The 23,662-nt window shown below is 36.8% G+C and overlaps 1 protein-coding gene across 4 annotated transcripts in view; it reads right to left on the bottom strand.

Moving 5' to 3' along the window:
- LOC127630478 (protein kinase C zeta type-like) overlaps nt 1-23,662 on the bottom strand; it is a 131,919-nt gene that overhangs the window by 56,520 nt on the left and 51,737 nt on the right. For 2 of the 4 annotated variants that reach the window (XM_052108028.1, XM_052108032.1), the window contains one exon: nt 559-644. In XM_052108028.1, coding sequence (XP_051963988.1) covers nt 559-644 — 86 coding nt within the window. Of the gene's footprint in view, nt 1-558; nt 645-11,984; nt 12,167-23,174; nt 23,355-23,662 lie in introns of those variants that run through there. The other 2 variants (XM_052108030.1, XM_052108029.1) reach the window with 2 other exon arrangements.

Here is a 23,662-nt window from a genome sequence, read left to right as displayed (position 1 = left end):
AGCTACTTACTGTAGAAGTCACTATTACAGACTATAACTTGCTGTAATAGTCACGCATAACGGCAACAGATATGCATCATAATAGTCACTATTAAAGTAACATACTAGTAACAATCACCACTACAGCTATACATACCAGAATAGTCACTATTACAGCTAGATTCTTATTGGAACATACATCGTACAGCTTAATTTACTACTAATTGTAAGTCACAGCAACAGCAACATATGCATATTGTAACAGTTAGTGCTACAGCAACAGGTAGTAAACACTACTGTCACTATAAGGCTACAGATTATGGATGCACCAATAACACTTTTTCTCTCCCAATTACTATTCTGATACCTGAACTCCTGGTATCGGCCATTACCGATCCCAATCCAGATGCGATACCAGTGTTGCTTCTTTATAAATCAGTTCAGAAAACCTGTACCTCACTGTGTGGAACAGATTGGGAGTACACTTACAAGTGTAAAGGAACACAATCCTCTAAAATCCTAAATATACTTATCGTAACAGACATCATCATTCGACCAGGAGAAGACTGGAGGACTCACCCTGTTAAAGCGTTTGGCCTGGAAGAGGTGCCCGTTCACCCGGTACAGCTTCCTCCATCGTCTAGCTCCACGGCGGTAGATTGATTCTAGGAGAGAGAGAAAACGGTTGTATAGGAGCAGCATGGAGACTCAGGGAATTCTAAATCAATCCCGCAACAGAACGAGAGAACAAGATTCAAAGAGGAGAGGTAGAAGGATGTAGATGGAATGAGGCGTAGCTGGTCTTGACCTCCAGTGAACGTGAATGGATTTCAACTGCTACTGGATAAAAACATGCCCCACTCAAATCCACAGAAGAACGCTATCAATCCCTCCCTGTTCCCTCTCTCTCTCTATTTTGCTCTATCCATCTGACCCACCCTCTTCTTCTCAACTCGCTCTGACATCACTGATCTCTGTCTTTCAATTCTTGTCTCTTGTCAATCTGTTATTCCCTGCAGCATCACTTTGGTCACATGTGGACTGTTTTATGGAAGTGTCAAGCATGTATATCAGGTCTTCATACAACAAGAATGAAATTTTGATCTTTCAGAGGGACTGTCTCTCTTGGGGTTTGTCATCATGCATTATGTCAGTGATCTGTCTCGTCACATGACAACATGAACTACTGTATGACCTTTGAGAAGATTGGAGTGCATACACACCTGACTGTCCAAAACAGTGGCTGCATCCCAATTCACAAACTATCCGCCATAAATAGTATGTACAGTAAGATTAGGATTATTGTCTAATCGCTCTCTTTCAATTGTTCCAGTTGATCTGGCAGAACTTCATCATTTCTGAGACTAAGGGACAGTCTGTGATTTGTGTTCAAGCCCTGAAGATTTGCTGTGTCTGCTGCTGTTTCATGTTTATGCCCTCAACTGCAGCTCAGTTATGTAAAACCGATAAATATGAACATGTTGGCGAAATTTTCAAGTGTTGGCCACTAATGAGCATCGAAGGTAATTCAAAAGCCAAGGATGTGTGAATATGTGATATGTGTGTATAGAAGAAAGACTAAGATCTAAGACAAATTCAACACTGAGAAAATCAGAGCCTCCATCGAACTTGCGTAAACTAAATGTGACATAATATAGTGCTTTAATAACAAAACATATCTCCAATATTATGAAATATAGTCAGTTTTGGAGCATACAGCACCCAAATTATCAGCGTGAATCAACACCCAACGTGTATACATGTATTACACACATTCAGAAATTCAAAGCACAGCATGGCTCACATCAAAACTTCACAACATGAAACATTTATTAACAGAACATGATAAAGCCGAAGCTTACACAATCTTCCATATAGTATCTCATCAATATGAGACGCCCCAGTGAAACATGTGGATATGAGCAGAGTTGAATAAATCTGAACTTTATCTTCAAACCCCATGAGATTGTCTTTTGGGGAAAAACACTCATAATATAATATCATTGTTTAATAAAGGTCTTTCTTTCTAACAGTCACTTAGACTCCATTTACACCTGGTATTAAGATGCACTCTGGTGATCTGATCACATGTAGTCAGGTGAGACATATTGCTGTTTACACCTGGTCGGTTAAATGTGTCTCCTGTGACCATTTGTGATTGGATTTGGAGGGGAGGGACTCTGTATCATTACGAAATACATCAATCACTCTGCCAGTGTGTTACTGCATGATAATAAACTGCAAAAAAGTCAGAAAAGACAAATAAAGCGTGAAAAAAACAGCATGCTATTTCTCCCAGATGCAGCTGAAATGTTATCTAAGCACAAACACGTAATTTCAAGCAGAATTGTCAGTTATTTTTGTGGATCACCTGTGTTAACCAGAGCTACAGATGTTAGTGCTCCTCATAAGTGTCCCTGCATGTTGATATCAGATATACAGAATAAGAACCATAAAGTTCTCATGCTTGTGTATATAGATGCTTTTTTTTTCATTTTTACGATCGGATGGTTATTTCATTTTAAACCGCTCGTAACCGGCAAAATTGAAACTCTTGTTTTAGCATAGCTATTGATTGACAGGTGAGAGGTGGTGCTTCGCTGCTGCCGGTGCACATACAGGACGGATTAGCATTTACACCTCAAATGCAATGCAGTCATATGTGTTTTTGACCAAATTCTTATGTGGTTTTTGTGATCCATTTTAGGCCCCATTTAGACCTGTATTTCGAACTGAACATATGTGATGGGATCAAAAAATGGGGTCTCACTGTCTATTAATGTGTTAATTGTTTAGAGAAAAACATGTTAGTTAATAGGATTAATGAATACATTTCCTAAGTATATTTCATAATTTATTTCTTATTTTGTAGTTTTCCATAACCCTATCATGGCACCTTTGTTGTATAGGTCTATTCAACATAATCTTATTTTATTAAATCTAAAGTTTCTTTAAACAGTTTTCCACCCAGATTTTAAAATGTGTGTCTTTGGATTACATAACAAAATACCCAACTAAGTGACATTTATTTAAAATAAATATTACATAAACACACTTTTTACGCACAACATTTCATAAAATGAAGCATGTTAGGATTCAAATTATATCATGACTATCATATAGTGGACTTCATCCACTAAAATGACATTGGAATCAGTTGTTGCTAAGAAAATTGGATTTATTTCTGAAAAAAAAAAAAAAAAAAAAATGCTGTTTACTAGCATCACTTTGTTTGATATTATGTATCAAATGCAATGACATTCAGACATTTGTAAGAGCTACTGAAGTGTTTAAATTCTTTTTGGGACTACTGTTTATGTTAGGTACAGATTTGCCCACACAAATGTTTGAAATGGGCCAGACGAGGCCTAGTAAATACACTGAAATACACCTATCTTCTTCCAACAAGCAAACCAAGTCACAATGTTTCTCTGCTGCAACAACTCTGTGACAGACTTCAACAAAACTACTGTACAAACAATCTTCACCCACACATCTTAATCAGACAGCCTCAATAACAGCTGCTCCGGAAACAGCTCTGTGTTTGCTATCATCCAGATTGGGGCTGGAAACACCACACCTGTCTCTTCACAACAATACTTGGTTTCTGAAAGTCAGAGATTAAAGCGTAAACTAGATTTGCATTTCCAGAAGGAAATAGCAGTGCCTGCAATCCATTAAAAATAGTTACTGGCATTTTTTTAAGTAAGCTTAGGTTTTAGTCGTTGATTCTGTATAAATAAAATTCTGCATAACAGTCACTTTACCATCGTCACGATACTCAGAACGCTTCTTGTTTCTGTCGCCTGTGTGAATCCACATTCAACTTGACACCATCTTAGATGTATAAAGGTTAAATAAATGCAAGAAAAAAGACCAGAATCATAAAAGAACAGAATTCAGTATGCAAACATTGCACTATAACTTTCTATCTTTGTAAGTCAATGAAATTATTCTAAAGTTTAGGCTGAAATGATCTACAAAAGAAAGTTTGAATGGAACGGCGTCTACTCATTAAGCAGTTTGGGCCTAATTAATTGCAGAAATGTAATACTAATGGTTAGGGGTTTAAAAAAATCCCTAACCACAATGTTTGAGGAATATCAATACAGTGCTGCTTTGCAAGCATCATAAAGAAGTCTTGCACGTTTAGCTTCCTATCCTGGAAAATGCCAATTGAATGATGTGAGCATTTCTTGTAATTCACGTTGGTCATACAGTTTTTCTAAGAGCAGGGAAGTAAATATAACAGTAGTGTACTGTAAGATGTTTTTCTCTGGGTTTAGGGTGTAACCATGGTCTACTCGCTAAAGTTCCTACAATACTCTCTTTGACTGTTGCAGTAGACATTCATCTCAATACCAGCTGTCATAAATTCTGTAGCCAAAACAACTGTAAAATGGTAGTGATTTTGAGTCACAATGATTCAAACACAATTGACAGCATTGTAAAGTCCAAGACAAGTTAACTGACCTCTCCATACAAACCAGCCTCAAAGAAGGAACATCAAAAATAAGAACGGAAGCTCTACTTTTAAAACTAGGAGATAAATCCATTTTTAAACCAGAGCAGTTCTTCCAATGTTGAATCACAATCATATATTTGCCAGATTTCTCAGTAGAGTGTGATGGGAAAAAAAACACAAATGTTTTATAATTAATGATTAGGCCTTTCTCTTATCTCATTTTGTTTAAAATGAGTGTGATCTGTTCACGTCTTCTCAAATCGGAACGTGTTTGATGTTGCAAAGCATTCACTGGCCTCAAAAAGCATTAAAATATAAAAGAAAAACCATCATTAAAAGAATGCTAGATGACTAGATTGTGTTCAAAAAAATGAAATGTCATTTTAAAGGCTATAGTCATTATACAAACTGGAGGGTTTCGTAAATAAGCAAAAAAAACTACAAAAAGTATGAAATTATAAATAGGTCACATCCGCAAACAGGACTTTTTATGATGGAATGACAAAAACAAATAGCTCTACATCTAATTCAAATATTCCATTGCACATTATCTCTAAAATTGTAAAAAAAAAAAAAAAAAAAAGACTACTATTTTGTAGTAATAAAAGTATAAATTGATTTTCTCACTTTCTGGAGAGCTGTTGTTTTGTTGGTCCTTATAAATCAGGATTGAACAGATGATGTCACAACACAACACAACAACACCTTTGCTTGAAATGTGTCTATGTGTGTGTGAGAGAAAGAGAGGGGCTAATTAAAAAGACAGAGTTGGGTCTTTAGCGCATTCATCACAGAGATCTTTCTCTAATCTTATTAATTTCACCCCTACAGGGAGAGACCTGGAAAAATCGCACTGTGCTGTTGCCATAGTTACCACGGCACTTTTTTGGTCATTATTTCCAACATTTGACCAAAGAGAGAGAAATCTCTCAGGCAGTAGGATGTAACATCACATCAGAGGCACATTTTTTGGCTCTTCCTGGATTATTAAACTACTAAGAGCCAAAAAATGTGCCTCTGATGTGATGTAACATCACATCAGAGGCACATTTTTTGGCTCTTCCTGGATTATTAAACTACTAACGGTGCGCAGAAAGTCTACTACCCTGCTGTTAAAGGAATAGTGAGCCCAAAAAGGACAACGTCATCATTTACTCACCCGTATGTATTTTCAAACCTGTATGACTTTCTTTCTTCCATGGTATACAAAAAAGTTATTTTTAAGATAAATCTTACTGACTGACAGCCTCCTCCAGTCACCAAACAGTAATCTGGTATCCATCCATGTATTTTTACGCACATTTTGGGATATAGAATAAAAACTGCTGAAGAAACCACAAGGTGCAGAGAAATCTCCAAAATGCGACTGTGACTGAATAACTTGTTCATAACTAGACTAACCAGCGGACCAATCATCAGACCTGAAATGTTGCTCTGGTCATCCTGAAAATCCAAAGCCTGCATAGAGGTTGCAGAGCAAATCATTTGTTTACAAACATGAACTGTGCCAAAGAGCATGTTTATTGACACTTTATTGACAAAATATCTTGTAGATCCACACGGTAAAGTCATATGGATGGAGGAACGCACACGCATAGTGCTCCCAGAACTGTGTGACATGTTGCCGCTCCCAGACATGAGAACATTTCTTTACTGTGTTTTGTCTGTGTGCTCTACACTGCAAATATTTTATTAATAAATGAGTCTTAGTGGCTACAATTTCTGCGGAAGTGATGATTTTGTTCTGCTAAACACATGGGATGGAAACGTGGCTTTGTTCGCACATTGCTGTGGCTCAGGTGGTAGAGCGGGTTGGCCACTAATCACAGTGAACAACATCCACAGCTTGTAGAGCGGGTCGGCCACTTCAATTCCTGGCCCACATGACTCCACATGCCGATGTGTCCTTGGGCAAGCCACTGAACCCCAAGTTGCTCCCAATGGCAGGCTAGCGCCTTGCATTGGTGTGTGAGTGTGTGTAAACAGTGAAAAGCGCTTTGAAAACCGCTAAGGTTAAAAAAGCGCTATAAAAGTGCAAACCATTTTCCATTGTGTCTGCGATATTATGTTTCTTCAAATTAATTCAATTTGCAACTTGGATGGAAACATAGCTAATAAAATCTTTCTGTACAATGATGTGGTGACTGATGTTAATATTCTGCATTGCATCTCATTTTGTGTTCGAGTGAAGAAAGTCAAACAGGTTTGGAAAATCCCTTTAATTCAGTCTAAGGTGGTCTTCTAGCCTGAACAAGTTGGTTTGACTTGTCTGTTTTTATGGGTTTAGAGGGGTTTTGGGCACTTTTGAACTTGTCAGGTGAGCTAAACCAGCTAAATACTAGCTTAGCCAGGCAGGGAGACCAGCTGGTTCTGCTTAAACCAGTAAACCACCTTTAGTGCTGACTGGCTGAGTGCACAGATCTGGTAAAATCTCCAGATTTTACCATGTCAGGGACATCAGAGGGCAATTTGTCCATCTTGAATATAGCATAAAGACATAAATGTGCCCAGGGTGTCCAACAAAAACAGCCAGCATTCTTGCAATGTTTCTGTGAAGCAGTAGCACACTACCAATTTCATATTGTTTCAAAGACTTGAACATGAAATCATCAAACTTGAAATTTTGTGGCTTTTTCCTGATGAGTCATCATCTAATATGAGAATACTTTTTTAGCATATTTTGAAAAAGTACTATTCATTTCTTCATGTGAATACATTCGTTTTGTAGCCTCCTTTATATATATATATATATATATATATATATATATATATATATATATATATATATATATATCGCAATATCCAATTACATCAGAAACCTCGGGGCTGAGGATCAGTGAATATTCTTGTTTTATTGATTTTGCATTGAAAATTTTATTAATTTATTTAAAAAACGAAAAACTTGTCTAAATTCAAATTGCACTCAAAACTAAACAAAAAAGCAAATCAATCAATAATAAAGTGATAAAATAATATATATATATATAAAACCACCTTTCCATTTACCATCAGGCAAGTCTCCATCTAAACATGCAGGCGGAAAATTACTTACACAAATGAAGACATAAAAACAATTATAAATGTAAAAATAATTTTAATGATTATAAAAATTACTGAAATATAAATCATGATTCGTGGTGAATGTGTTTGTATTTATATATTTTGTATAATTTTACAGGCTGCAGAGTTGCGTTCACAATGAACTGCTCTGTGGAAATAAAGTGAACTGAAATCAAAACACCTCCTGAGCTGAGATGTCTGAGATCATTTGCAGCACTCATAGACGATACTGTTATTGCAAATGTAAATAAAAAATCTGAAGGCAGAAACAAAGAGTGAGATCCTTAGATGCGTGTGTTCCATGAGACCTCATGCCTCTGTAGCAGAGAGACATGTGCATTGACATCTTTTCTACCATCTGTTCTTAATAATATGATAAAGTGTTTCTTCAAGCGAGTGTCTGAGTGTCGACGGGCAAATTATTGTAATATTAATTTGATGATAATAATAATAATAATAATAATAATAGTCTAATAATGACAATAATTGAATAGATTAATGGGAAAATAAGCCAAATATCATCTTGACATGGTCAAAGGCATCAGCTAATGGCGATCACTATTGGCAACCATCATCGATCCTGGAGATCATCGTCTGTCGGCAAAACCCTAATGTGAATTTCTTTCTATAAATTAACAAAATGTCCAGAGAGTCTCTTGTTGGTTTTTCCACACATTCATTCATTACCACTTTTGCCGGTGTCACTGCGGCTCACTTCGTGCATGCGCCTGCTTGTAAAATGTATATTTTAAAGGCTCATTATTATGGTTTAATATTTCTCTGTAATGTAGAACAGTGTTAGCAATGTTACTTATAACATTCTTTCTCAGCCCTGGAACTCAAACTATTTTCTGATGCCTCCCAACATATATATATAAGTAATTAAATGAATATCATAAATGTGTGACGACTAGTCGACTAATGGCTTAAATTAATGACTACTAGTCGACTAGCAAAATCTTTGGTCACCACTGCAAATGACAGTGGTGATAGACGTGTGTGTGCGTGTGTGTTTTAAGGTGAATCACGCATGAATTTTGCTCTGATTAACAAAGACAAGTGAACATGTTAAGTGCACTGTGTGTATTTAGACATGATATTAAATGAAACTACAGACTTGACTTAGTAGTGTCATGTGAAGTAACTGTGCTATGCTAATTCAAATGGAGCTGTGGAGAATGCCAGCGTAGACTCTATTCAAACCCTGCATATGACCTCCAGTGGAGTGTCACGCACCGTCCACTGAAGCAAGGGCAAATTTATAATGACGAGTGAAATCTCATGAGCGTGCACTGACTGAGCAGTTGGTGTCCCCAGTTAAGTGCAGTCATTCAACAGGAGAACAGGAGGGTAATTAAGGACAGCATGGATATTGAATGAGAGTGCAGCTATGATTAGTCATTAACATTCTGCCAGTTAATGTCAAAAGATCATGCTCATTGCACTTATTAAAACATCATATTGGCTGTACGGCGTGTGCTAATGCCTATGATAAATGCGTATCCACGGTAGACAAAAATGTGTTTTATTTTACATGGAGCGGGTTGCCTCTTGTTGGTTGACATTTTACAATCCTATAACCAGCCAAATACTGCTTTCTTTATCTCTGTAAAATCACTATTATTGGACAATTTCACCCATGAGAAAATGGCTGACTGCAAATAGGTATTTTTACAGTATAATGGCACTGATTGAAAACTTTTTCTTTTGTGTGATGCTGCCTCCATGCCGCTAGGTGTCAGTATACAGTCCAAGAGCCATAGACCGATATGGCTGAAGCAGTATGAGTAGTATGGGTAGTAGTTGCCTTTGCCATTCCAAACTCAGCCATAGACAACTTTTTCCACCTTTAACACTAATGAAAGTAATGAATCAGAGAATGTTCCGACAATGCTTCACTAGATACAGATACTAGACAAATGCACCATTAATGGTAGTCTAGGTTTAAAAAAAAATTATGTAGCACCAGTAGGAATCCTGGCAGTGATCCAAAGTGCTGACCTTAAATTGAACAATAGCTTTGGAGACGGAAAGTCTACCACACTGGATATCACTGAAATATCTGCCACTGGCTATGAAAGCGAGTAAGAGTAGAGATGATTAAATTTGCATATAAATAGAACATCTAAATTAATTGATATTTAGTTATAGTTAATCTGTTAATAGTTAATTGTTTTCTTTTATTTAGCTGATCTGAGCTGAATCCAAAATGATATACAAGAAAGAGATCAGAAAGACAGCGAAAGAGAAAAGTTATCACGTGATTTCCATCGGTAATGGGGAAGCTACTTTAAAACTGTACTTTAGCTTGCCAAGCCACAAGCTACACTTTATATAAAGTATTTAAAATACAGTCTAGCTACACTTTTGAAAAGGTACATTAAAAGTACATTGCAAAGCTAAGCAACTAGCAAAAAGCTAAGTACATTGAAGTTATTTACAAGGACAATTAAAATATATTGCTTCAAACATTATATTAGATTATATAATAACAGGAGCAGTATTTTCTTTTTGAATTAATTATTTAAGCAATATCACATGAGCAAGAGTGCGATATGGCCCTACATCAGCACTGCTGTGATTCGGCCGCACGAGGCAGAGTGCTGTAGGTAATTACAGCAGTGCTGATGTAGGACCATATAGCACGATTGCGAGTGTAATATTGCTTATATACAACAGTTCAATGAACAAGTACATTTAAAAAAAAAAATAGGAAAAACCGAGTATGGTCATAAAAACGCATTTGTGCTTGGAACTACTTTCTTACGTGACGAATCAGAATCTGCCATTGCTGGTTCAAAACAAATGATGCATCCAAGACTTTGTTTGTAATTCAAAAAGTTCACTTCTAACAAGTTATTGGATAAACAAGGATAGACGGCTGGATGCGTGTGTGTGTGTGTGTGTGTTAAGCACTTAAGTTCTGTAATAAATCAGTCTGTTGTGTCTCTCAGCATGAGCCTTATTCCTGAAGTTGTCCGTTTAAAGACGTTTAAAGCTATTTCCTAGTTTTGGCAATACTAGTGATTATGAAGAGCTGTTCTATGTAAACAATGACTAACTGATTCACTTTATGTCACCAACTGGCTCATATTACACACAAAAATGATCTTTTGCCACCAATTGCTGGCTAACATATGTAATTTCAAAAATAAAGACAGTAAAAATAAATCCTAACAGATACACTATAGTTTAGAACAGCATGAATGCAGAGTGATACACACACACAGTGAAGTGTCGGAGTGCTGATACTGTCACACCATCAGTACTCATCCCATCTCTCGTCCAATCAGATTCGAGGACCGGAACTAACCGTGTATAATAATCAATATATTGATTATTATTAATCTTGATTTGGGTGACATCATAAAACAAACAAATATTTGTGTGTCATTGACAAATAATATTGTTCAAGTTGATCCAAAAAAAAAGAAATCTTTTAAAACTCTAATTTAAAATGCATAAAACACAAGTTTGACGAAATGTAAGCTATGTGTCCATGTTGGTTTCATACATTTAAAAAAAAAAAAAACCTTTGTAGCCTCTACTAGTAAAAAGAAATTAATCACTTAATTTAAAATGTCAAGTGGTGTGACCACCAAGTAAAATAAATAATTTAATTGAAGTTTCAAAACCTGAATTTACACAATGTAATAATTGATTTCTTAAAAGTTTTTAAACATATAATTATGTTTTTACAAATATTATGAATTTTTCAGTCCCGAATATAATCGTTTTTTTTTTTTTATAGTTACTCTATTTGACTGGTCAAAATGTGCTATTTCATAAAAATAGCACTAAAAGAACATTTTATGAGACTTTTATTTTATTTTATTTTACTGCCTGTGGATGGTTCCACAACTTTTGACTCTATTCCCCAGAAAGAAAATGTCAAAAAGACTTTGACCTTAGAAATTGAAAACATGTTCATCATAGTAGAGGTGTATTTAAGTAATAACTTTTTTAAGTTTTGAATTTTGGTATAACTTAATAGATCTGGACAAAACAAAATTGCATCACGTCATTCACTGATGTACACTAAATCAGAAAGAAAAAAAATAGAATATAAGTGAGTCAAAACAGTGCTGAAAAATAGCTTTTAAATTTATATTTCAGTAAGGACCTCTTTGTAGACACTCGAATCGGCACTAACTGAACCAATTCACTAAAACAGATTTTACATTTCCAAAGCTTCTGTACATACAGTATGAATGAGAGTGAGGCTGCCTCTGCTCATTTGTCTTTAAAGCTGCATGCGCATTACATGTGACATAAAAAATTGCATTGGTGTAATGTTTTGCTGCATCTTGTAGGAAAAAGTAGCTAATTACTTGAAAAGCAACACTGTTTTGAAAACAGCTGAACTACTGTCACGCAACTAATCATGTAGTTAAATTAGTAACACCGCTACTGCTGTTAATCTGAACACTGATTTCCATTTAGCGTCCTCTCGCCTCGCTATGATTAATCATGTTTATACCTCCTTCAGCAGTCTGAGAGCACACCAGTGTTGAATCAGCCCACATTCTTCCTCCACCTCCCCCAGTCAGAGGAACTATGACGAGCGAACACAGCGGCACCAGAGTTAGTGCTTGACCTTGCGAGTCCTGGAACGATGCAGAGAAGCCCGCCATGGCACACCACGGTGACCCAAAAAAAGCTCCAGCCAATGCTAAATGTCCTATGTGAGGTTCTCTGTCTGGTGAATGTGTAAAGGCCAGGGGCTCAGAGAGCACGTCCAGTTAAAATGGGCTTGACTCACTTCCACACATTGTTGACTGGACTGGCAGGAAGATGATAATGGGGGCTTTCCTCCGCTCTGAGGGTGTGTGAGATCAAAGAAGGCAGTGGGATTTCAGCTCAATGAAAGACTAGGACCGAAGCTCACGGTTGGAACATAGCCGGAGCCAAATATTCCTGTATAAGAGCCCTTATATTCGGCCACTAACTTGAACACTGTAACACTAACGCTTCTGTGCTTGGCTGCTTTAGACTGACTCTTCTTAGAGAATAGAGGCTTGAGAACAGTTTGTCTCCTTAAAAGCTACAAAATGTTATTTTTTAGCCCTGAAAGTGTCTGCATGAACATGCTATGACCAGATAAATCCAGAAACACATTTAAAATCCCTAAAGCTCTGTGATTAAATCATTGTACTGGTGGTTGCTTGTAAGCATTGCTGCTCTGTACCTCTGTATCCAAGTACATGTCACTGGATATCGCTCATCTACCACCAATGACTTCAGGTTGCTTTAATGCTGCACAACTCTATCAGTGTGAACACCCCTTAAAAAGATGGAAAGTTATTAACAAAATCTGGGAACAGTTACACCTACCTTTTAGAGCTTCCTGAGAAGAAGATTGAGAGCAAAGATGACCTTTGCTTGACTTTTTGTGCCCTTAAGTAAAATAATCTGATTGGGCCTTATCATGGCAAAAGGATTTTCCTTGCTCTTTGAAATAAACTAAAACTATGTTTATATCAGGTTATTTATTTATAGCAGCACATTTCAGGCCAGTATCAGAAATTAAGTTTCACATTAAGGGGCAATCTTTGCCCCCTGGATTTGATTTTCAGGGGCATTTTCACATTTATGGAGGAACCATTTAAAACTTAAACTCGTCTTGTCTGTTTATGTCAAAATATGTCAATTTAAACATTTCCTTAATACAAATTGACAAGATTGAGAATTTATTACCTCATCTCCAAAGTGTTAAATCAACATCAACTCATATTTTATGCCATAATTGATATAACTAGGACTACAGTATAATAGAATATTAAGAACTATATGAGATGTTACACATAAAAAAACAAAACAAAAAAACAACAACAGAAGAATCCATTATGAGTGCATTTTTTTGCCCCCGCATTTGTAATTTCGGGGTCATTTTTATGGCATTTGTGCCCCGAGCCCCCCTTAATTTGGGACCCTGTTTCAGGCCAGATTTTTTTTGTTAGCCTGTCACAACGTAATTGAGGTAAGGCAAAGAGGCTGTTGTTGAAGGTTGGGGTATCTGTAAGAAAGCATTCTATTCATTTCACATGTGAAGAAGAGGTTAGGCCATTTACATACAGAAGTCTTAAAGGTAAATAAGCAAAAACAGCATGGGTAGAAAATAGTAATTTAAAACTTTAAGTGCTTTGGGGAGATACAGAATTTCCTGAACAAATGTTTAAAATGGGCCAGATAAGGCAAAGTTGAAGGGGAGGCCAAACACTCCAACATTCTTCCAACAAACAAAACAATTCACACTGTTTCACTTCTGCAACAACCATGTGACAGTCTTCAGCAGAACTACAAGAAAGCTTCCCCCACACATCTCCCTCAGTAACTCAATAACATAATTCTTCAAGGATGGAGCACCTTTAAGCACTGCTATTAATTTTACATGCAAAAAGATGAGCTTATCATTGCAAAGGTCATTTAACTAGAGCAGTCTTAAAGGTACAGTGGCAAAAACAGCATGTTCAATTCTAAGGGCCAGAAAGAGGGTGGAAAACTAAATAATGTCTGTTTTTGTGGCAATAAACCTTCTACTAACCTTCCAATTGGGCCTCAGGGAAAAAAATATAGAAAAATGCAATGCTATAAAAGCGTAGGCTATGAGTTCTTCAAAATCATGTTATAAAATTTAAGGAGCACAATAGCGATTGTGAAAATGACAATGAGCAGGTTAGCACCAGCACACTGCTACACACTGGTCATTTCAGCAGCAGACATTAACACAATGCGTTATTTGACAAGGAGGAGCTTCATAAATCACTGCAAAGCAATCAGAATCACTGTGAATAGGCTTCTTTGAAGTTGTATTACTTCATTTAAATGGAAGTTAATTTATCAGCCGTGTCATAATCAAGGAGATTAGACAAAATTTGATTACTTTGGGAGTTAGCGAACAGCATGAGACTCCCCATTCATCCCAAACTAACATGCAAACGCTTCTGACTCCTGTAGAACAGGGATGTGCGCAGACATTTTGAGGGGCAGAGGCTTCAAAATTGTTGGTTGACAGGGTAATGTATGATCTTCATCGAACTGGTTGGGTGCAGGTTCGCTATAAATATTATTTTTAGCTCTGTGTTATGTATTTATGCTTGACAAAAAAAATATAATTGATTATTAATTCCATAATCGATGCATCAAAATTTCAGCATAATAATTATGCATTTTTACACCCAACAAAATGTTATTAAGCTTAAAACAAGTTATTCCATTTTGGTGAGCAAGCTTTTATTTTGTGACATCTGAACAGGCTGGAACACCTGTGACAACGCCACTGCTGCGTCAGAGAGGCACCTCAGCAAAAGGCCAACCCCTCTGCGTATGCCTACTGTAAAACACTCCATGAAAGCAATTACACACTTTTTTTTATATCTCCCACAATTGTCACACTACACAGATCACAACACTCATTTGCTGTGATGTAACTCATCTTAACTGCTCTTGCGTGGGATGGGAGTGTATCTGTACATTTCATACAGAGTGTGTGGGTTTATCTGAACCTAAGTCAAATACACACACATAGACACATTCGACTTGACAATCAGTGAGTCAAGCCTTAAAGAATATTGTGACAACCGCCACCTCCACAACATATTTACATAAACATAATACGGAAGAGCTCAAATGACTCTGTGAGCAACCAACACAAAAATTATAGAAAGAGCATAGAATAAAAAGACACAAAAGAGAGTGGAATGTGTCAAGAAAAAGGACACACAAAGTCATAGGTACTATGTGAACGGGATGAAGAAAGAAAAAAAAGGACAATTCTGCACACAGTGACTTTTCTAAGATATTTATACATCCAGAACATGGGGAAAAGAAAGGTTTGTGATTGTGTGTGTGTGTGTGTTAAAGGTGAATTGTGTAACTTCTGTGCCAACTTCTGTTAATGATCACGTTTCTCTAGCAACAGCATGTAGCAAATCATGGTTCATGGTGTTACTAAAATATTTCCTACACCAAAACTTCCCATTACAACAGGAAATACAGTACATCACATCAAATAAAACTGCTCTTCAAGCCATTTCATGGGATCTTTAAGTCTTGGGCTGATGGTAATGTGTTTTGAATCATAAAGTGGTAATAGATTCCACAAATGAGAATTAATCACAGTTATTTTAGGTAACAATGTGTCTGCAAACCTCCAGCTAATGAATATACACATACTGTACACTGCATTACACATACACAAATACATTCACACAAAGACACACTGGCATCCCTCATATAACCTTTCATTCTTTTCTTTGTCTAAGATCATTTCTGATACATTATGAAATTTGGTAGGAGTTACGTAGATGTTTGTTTTGTGTCTTTGTATCAGATGGGCCACAGTAATAAAGTCTAACCTGTCTTTAGCCATGATCTTCAAGAAGTTGTATGAGGGAACAGCAACAATGTGTCATAACTGGTAAGTTAATATTTCACCTTTTGAACAACTTTTGAAAATTTGTGTTGATAGAAATGCCTAAAAAAAATTAAAGGAATAGTTCACCCAAAAAGGAAAATTATGTCATCATACTCCCACTCATGTTACTCTAAACTGTACTACTGAGCTAAGTCAGATGTCAAGATTTTCAGTAAATAGTGACTTTTCCTGAAGTGGTATGGACAAGTTTATGCTAATCATTTTTTTCATTTTTTTTTCTTCATTTTAGAGCTTGACAGTTCTCCTTTACTTTCATTATCTGTAAAAGAGTGACCAGGATATTCTTCAAAAATGTATCTGTTGTTTTCTACAGACAACATGTTTGCATTGGAAGTTGTATTGTTGCTTCCGAATGTTCCAGCACTCTTACATCAGCCCCATTATGCCAAGTTACTCAGAAGTGGCATCTCCCATGAAACATGTCTGCATCGGTTCAAGTGTGTTTACATTTTCATGTGGCGCAACCCGAAGCATGTTTCGTCAGCCATGTGGGAGACCTGTGTTCTCATCCCACACTGAAACTTGAAAATAGTTGTGTTCTAATAATTAGTGACAAGCATGATTCAGAGGTTCCATTTCCCCTCTAAGAACAAATTTTTACTCCACTGAAGGATACGTTTAGGGTCTGCGGGAATTTCACTCGGAAATTGGGGATCCCATGTGCCCTTACATTTAAAAACCCTTTCCATTTTGACCACTGGAGGCACTGCTTCGCAAAATCGGTAAGCACATGCCGAGTTTAGCTTAAAGGGTTAGTTCACTCAAAAAATGCAATTCCCTCATTATTTACTCACTCTCATGCCATCCCATGCCATCTTTCTTTCTTCAGCACAAGGTAATTTTCGTAAATTAAAACAACAACGAAAACTAACTGTAAAAAAAGCATTTGTGTAAACTGATTAAAATAAATAAAGTACATAATTGGAAAAACTGAAAATAAACTAAAATAAATTTTTATGGCTCTGAAACTAAAATAAACTAAAAATTATCTTGAAAAATATTTAGTTTTCATTGTGATATGTTTTTAAAGCTTTAAACCCGCCATAACCATAACATGAAGATATCACTAGATGGCAGTAAAAGATGGTCTATCGACCTCATTGCATTAGCAACAAAAAGGCAACACACCCTGGGGTGCTGGTGCTAGGCATGCCGTGGAATCTCAGTTCTGTTCAATATTCATAAAATTTTTTGCTACATTCATAAAAGTACATTTATAAAGGACTAAAAACTCGATTAAAAATGTAAAACTATTATAAACATGCTTCAGCAGAACACATTTGAAGAAAACATTTAAATATCTTACCTCAGTAGGCAAGTGGATGGCGATCCGAATTTTGAGGCTCCAAAAATCAAAGACGGTCAGCATAAATGTCATCCATATGAAATTAGTCTTCAAAAGCAACACGATCGCATTTGGTGCGAAACAGATAAATATTTAAGTACTTTTTAACTATCAACCATCACTTCTGGTCAGCAGCAGTATGTGCGTGTAATTGAGTTGGCATGTTCACACAAGAACTGACACACGTGCGACACACACGAAAGAGCAGCGCTGTTTACAAATGAGTAGGAGGAACACTGTACAGAAGTTGGTTTGTTGGTTTGGTTTAGATCTGTAGTTGTATCTGTTTGTTTAGTCACATTTGTGTGCTTATCCTGAATGTCTCAACCCAAAGAACTTGAGATTACAATTTGGAATGCCCATTTCCCACTACTTGGTAGTATTAGTATTTACTCACCTCAATCCGGGTGGCAGAGGACAAGTCTCAGTTGCCTCTGCTTCTGAGACAGTCAATCCACACATCTTATCACATGGCTCATTGTGCAACACAACGCGGAGACTCCCAGTATGTGGAGGCTCATGCTACCCTCCGCGATCCACGCACGACTTACCATGCTCCTCATTGAGAGATAGAGCCACTAATCGCAACAACGATTGTTGTGACTCTACCCTCCCTAGCAACCATGCAAATTTGGTTGCTTAGGAGACCTGGCTGGAGTCACTCAGCACGCCCTGGATTCCAACTCGTGACTCCAGGGGTGGTAGTCAGCATCAATACTCCCTGAGCTACCCAGGCCCCTAGAGGTTTGCTATTTTGAATGATCCATGGTCAATATTTCTCATTGGTTAGCTTTAAGGACTTTTTTTTTCAAATGTGTTCTGCTGAAGAGAGAAAGTCATACACATCTGGGTTGGCATGAGGGTGAGTAAATGATAAGATAATTTTTGTATTTTTTTTTTATTATCCCTTTAAGAAAAATCAACCTAATATTTCCGAACTCACTATTACATCAGTCTGCCACAGAGGAAAGAAAGGAATACAGGTTTGGAACATCATGGAGGGTGAGTAAATAAGGCCAAAATGATCATTTCTGCATGACGTGAGAAGCTGACATCAGCGTTGCAGCTTCGGTTTCAATCTCATCAGAGTTATTTGGGATGAAAGTAAAACTCATCAGTGCAGAGCTTGCGGCCAACCCTTTGATGCCTGATACATCTTTTTTAGCTTCTTTACTTCACTGCTCTGTCATTCTCTCCCTCTGATTCTCTTGCATATGAAATAAACACAAAGTCCTTCAATAATGAGCTTTCTGTCTCCTCAAGATGTTTTTAAAACTTGAAAAAAATCTCATTCATGTTTTGGAGCTTCAAAGCTTTCAAACGTCACTGTTTTCCCAAGTGAGTCCCTTCATTGCCATATGTTGTCGTCATTAATAAAGAGATGACCCTGAGTCCAGGACGATGCCTTCGGCCATATGGGAGTGTGTGTTTAAGTAGTGCCAGCACAGTATTACATAACAAAGATAAGTGTTGAGTTCACAGAATGAGGCAGTTTTAGGTAATTAGGAGTAAAATGAACAAACAGTTTCACTCAAGACTTGTTTCTCAGGAGAACAGCGCTCCCATGAGACCGCAATACTGAGTGCACACACGTGTTAAAATCTTTAAAATAGTAACTATTCACTCTGATATAAGTAAAAAGTACATGCAGAAGTCATGAGTTCTTAATTATAGAGCCTTTGTGTGTATAAAAGAGTGTAAATGGCCAGAATACAGACAAAAGGATGTTAGGCATTTCTTACTTTGGGCAGATGTATGAATGGCTTTTGGCTACAAATGACACAGGTGAATGGCCACTTGAGAATATTTTAGTAGATTTGACTCCTTTTGCAGAAGAATTAAACAAAACAAAAAGAAAAATCAAATGACATGTTAATGGAAAATGTCTTTACGTGAACTATTGTAAAGATGTAGGTAAATTTACACCAGGTCACTAATAAATGTGCTTGTTTGTGTGTTCATGTTGACTGATCTTAACTGACTAAATTGGAATTAGCTGTCGGCCTCAAAGTAGGTGGCGTTCCAGGTCACACCTACCGATGACGTGGACAAATGGCAGTAAGACGTTTCCCTGAAATTTCGCCCTCGCAAGCTGTTACGAACCACCCAAACGAACTCAAAAACACCTTCTTTTTGGATTTTGCTCTTTGGATTTTGTTCTAAAATGACATCACACACTTTTGTTCTTCGATTTCATAAGTGGGGGGGATATATAAAAGAAACTTAGGCCTGTGCTCATTTTACTTTGGCAAGTACACCATAGCAACCATCTAACAATGCCCTAGCAATGATCTAGAAAATCCAAGCAACCATATATAAAAATAAACAATAACACTCTAACAACATAGCAACTGGCAACCACCCTCAACCATATATGCTTCTGCATGGGCAAGCACCACTCCAACATGAAAAAGCCAACATTTTCTTCACGTTGAGATGATTAGGGTTTTTCCAAACTCTCTAAACACAAACCATAAATTCTGACTGTAACTTTTACAAGAGCTTTTAAGCTACATCCACCAAACTCAGCACAGTACTTCAGTCTGTTCTGAAAACTACGTCTTCATAGAACTCAGAATTCTGTGAGAGCTACGACTTGACAGTTGTGACATGTAAAAAGTACCAATATGGCAGCAGCATCAAAAGTTAAGTAAGGGATAATGTACAGTCTGTTGGTTGTTGTCGCAAAATAAACCCCACAGGTTGTTCAAGACCCCGTCATGAAACGGAGGTAACAGCCAGAAGGGGTTTATTATATGATAACAACCGACTGGAGCATTTTTTCTATTCTTAAACATTTCGCAAGAACATATAGAGGTAAATTAATGAACTAATGTGATTAAATATTTTATGTCAGCAACAACAAAACCACACAAGGATCCATTTTGCCATTATGAGCACTGTCATAGAAAAAAAAAATGTCTCAGTCCGAGGACGTGAGCAACTCAGAGTAGAATCATCTCTTAAATACTGTAATTCCAATAGGATGTGAATCCAGTCAGAGACTATTTATTTATGAGAGACGGGCCACTTCTATTAAAATGAATGGGAGAAATTGGAATACCCAACCAAGGAGCCAACAGGCAACAGATGTAGAAAGGAAACACCTTTTAGATACAGATAAATATCAACTCAAGAACACATATGCGCATCAGCTATACAAGCCAGGAAAATTAAGTTTTTTTTAGCATAATCTGAGGCAAAGTAGTTTATTCAAAGTTTATTCAAGTTTACAATTGTACAGAATTGGCTGCAAAAGAGTATTTTGGTGAGGCTTGCTTCTGTTTCACAAATTTGTTCAATTTTATTAACTGATTATTTCAGTGAGCGCATCTGGAAATGTCACTGGGTGGCAACAAATGAGCGTCTTATGCGCTATGAGTGAGTCAGTGAATTTAAGCATTTAAGTGTTTAAGCATTAAAAGAACAAAGCAGATCTTTAGTCTTCCTTCAGTCTGAGCTTATTTTTCATCCAAAAAGACAACAATAATAGTCTAATAATAGTGAGTTTCAATAATGTCCTTACCTTCTCCTTTATTAAAACTTGCATGGCTACAAATCTACTGACTTCAGTATAATTGTGACTCCTGTACACAAAGCAGATCTATGGATTCATTTTCCTTCAGTAGCCTATTTAAACTGCTGAGCATGGCTTTTATCAGAAAATAACACAATAATATACAAATAATAATCATTTTGAGTTTCAATAATGTTCTTTTGTCATTGTAAACATTTGCATAAGTCATTTCACATGAGTTGAGTCCAGGCATCAATGCTCCGTTCAACACCAGCATCATGAGCCGCATTGCCCTCCACATGACAAGGGTTGCAGAAAGCATCACAGAGGGGCGATTTTGTGTACAAAAAACATTGAAAACATGTATTTGGAAGAGAGAAAAAAGCAGTTTAGGTCTAAGCGTTTTCTTGGTGACTTTAAATGAGTTCAATAACTGGGGTCTCTGATATTCGTAAAGGATAAGGTAATATTTAATTAAAAGAAATTATGAGACATTCAATGTCTCTTCACAAATTTGGACAGTTTTTAAATATGTCTTGCACTCTCAAAGACATCATTGGTGAAGCAAAAAGGTGTGTGTGAAAAACACTTTGGTGTAAAGTCACTTCATAGACTTCAATATATTCTGCAGCGCTGACGTGAGTCATGTGAAAGACATGTATAAATATCAGTCACTTTTTCACATTAACCATTGCTCTTCACAATCACAAAAGTGACCGATTATGGTTTCAAAATGGCGAATTTCTCTGAAAGGTGAAAAAAGTTTTGGATCCCTGAAATGATTTTTTTTTCATGAATTTATTTATTTTGTGGAACTTGATAATTTTCCATGGCACACCTGACAATCTTTCACGGCACACTAGTGTGCCACTGCACAGTGGTTGGGAAACACTGCCGTAGAGTGATCTGACTTGCTAAAAAGACTTTGCTTTGATGCAGCAATACACTGATGGAATGTTCAAACTTAAAAATTCAAATTTAAACAAACACAAACAAAGCCTTTAATCTGCTTAGAGTTGCTCTCTTTCTCTCTCTCTCTTGCATCTTTCTATCTTTCTATACACTCTATCTCTCTTTGTCTGTCTGTCTATCTGTCTGTCTGTCTGTCTATCTATCTATCACATCTCAAACCTTCAAAAGCCAACAAGTGTCTAGGTTTTTTTTTTTCATCACCACACGACCAGGGTTAGTGGAATTTTTTTTTTGCAACCTTAATGTGACAATGCCCCTGGAGCAAACTGAGGCACAATAATGACAATGATGGCTCTAAATAACTGCAATTCTTGAAGGGACTGAACCAGCGAATGTCCAGTTACCAGCCCTTCAACCACTACACCACACCATTCTTAAAAACTTTTCTTGCTAAGAACACTGTGTTCCAGTTCCTTTAGAACTCAGTACATGCTTTCAGCATTCGCTAACATTCCATTAGCGTCATTTTGCTTTGAAACAACAAAACAGCGTACAGAGCCCTGAGGAACTATTATAGAGCAATGCACTAATAATAGACACCAAATCCATAAATAGATATTTTATTACAAAAGAAACGTTGAACCTCTATATGGTGCAAATGGGGACACATTACGATGCTAGTAACCTCAGAGCTAAACATCAATACAACTCTTAGATTACAAAGACGTGAAAATCAAGATAAATTCAAAGTGTCAACTAACAACCCTATATCAACTTTCAAAGAATGACAACAAAACAGAATGCTTGACAGATTAAATAAATTCAACCTGAATTTGAAATAAAATCAACCTGAGTGAAAGGCCTTATATAACAAAGATGTGATTTTACAATCATAATAAAACACTGTCCTGTTAATGGTCTGTTATGGCAGTGACAGTGAACATGAGCTAATTGAAAACTCTCTCAGCAAAGAGGACAAGTTACAAAAAAGAAAAAGAGAAGATTCAGTCAAGAGCAGAGTCAGAAATTACGTAGGTAAAACATTATACCACTATTGGAACAATAAGGAACAAAATCCATCACTTAAAAAAAATATCTATCAGCCAAATAAATATCCTCATTCTATTATTATTCTTAGACCAAAAAAAAAAAAAAATTCATAATCAGTATTTGTGTTTTGTTTTCCTTTCAAAATTGTACAATTGTTTCTCTAAATTACTTAACATTCATACTTTAAAAAAACAATGAACAATTAATTGAATTGTTAAAAATAAAACTTAATTCAAGATTTATTCTCCTAAAACAAGCCTCTCAAATAAATATATAATAATGATGTTTAGATATTTTAACAGGAAAACACAAAAATACAGATCTTTTTCCCTTCCATGTCTCTCTTATTCTGTCAATCTCTCTCATCCTTCTATATTTCTCTGTCTCTCTGTATAGCACACAACAGTACCTTTTACTCGCAGATAGAACAGCAGTGTTAATAGCATCCCTATATGGGCTGGTGGTGCCTGGATCCACTTCACTGTCCCTCTTCCATCCTTGCTGCCATGCTACTGGAGCTCAGCCCGTTTCAGTTCCCAATGACTCGTTCCTACACTCCGTCAGTATCAAACCATCACACACCCCTCTGTCTGCCTCCATCTGCATGCAAACATGTTCGAAAAGCACAGCACCACTGAGCATGCTCTGTTTATCTCGAGTGGTTTTTAAAAGATTATTTTTTTTGGTTGTTCCAGTTGCGGTGTTTAAACGGATCTATCTTTCTCTCTCTCTCCTTCTTCCAGTGTCCTCATGAGGACCCCTGCAGGTTGATGCCCTCACTTGTAGAGACTTGTAATAACATGCACCTACCACAAGAGGACAGAGCTCACGTTTGACTGCATTGGCCTGATTTTCTGGCTCTGTGGGGACTTGGTGCTATTATTAAACTCCTTGCAG

This window comes from Xyrauchen texanus, chromosome 37 (genome assembly GCF_025860055.1).
Source record: "Xyrauchen texanus isolate HMW12.3.18 chromosome 37, RBS_HiC_50CHRs, whole genome shotgun sequence".
NCBI classification, from domain to species: Eukaryota; Metazoa; Chordata; class Actinopteri; order Cypriniformes; family Catostomidae; genus Xyrauchen; species Xyrauchen texanus.
Note: the sequence above shows the minus strand (reverse complement) of the source record. Positions and strands in the feature narration are given on the sequence as shown.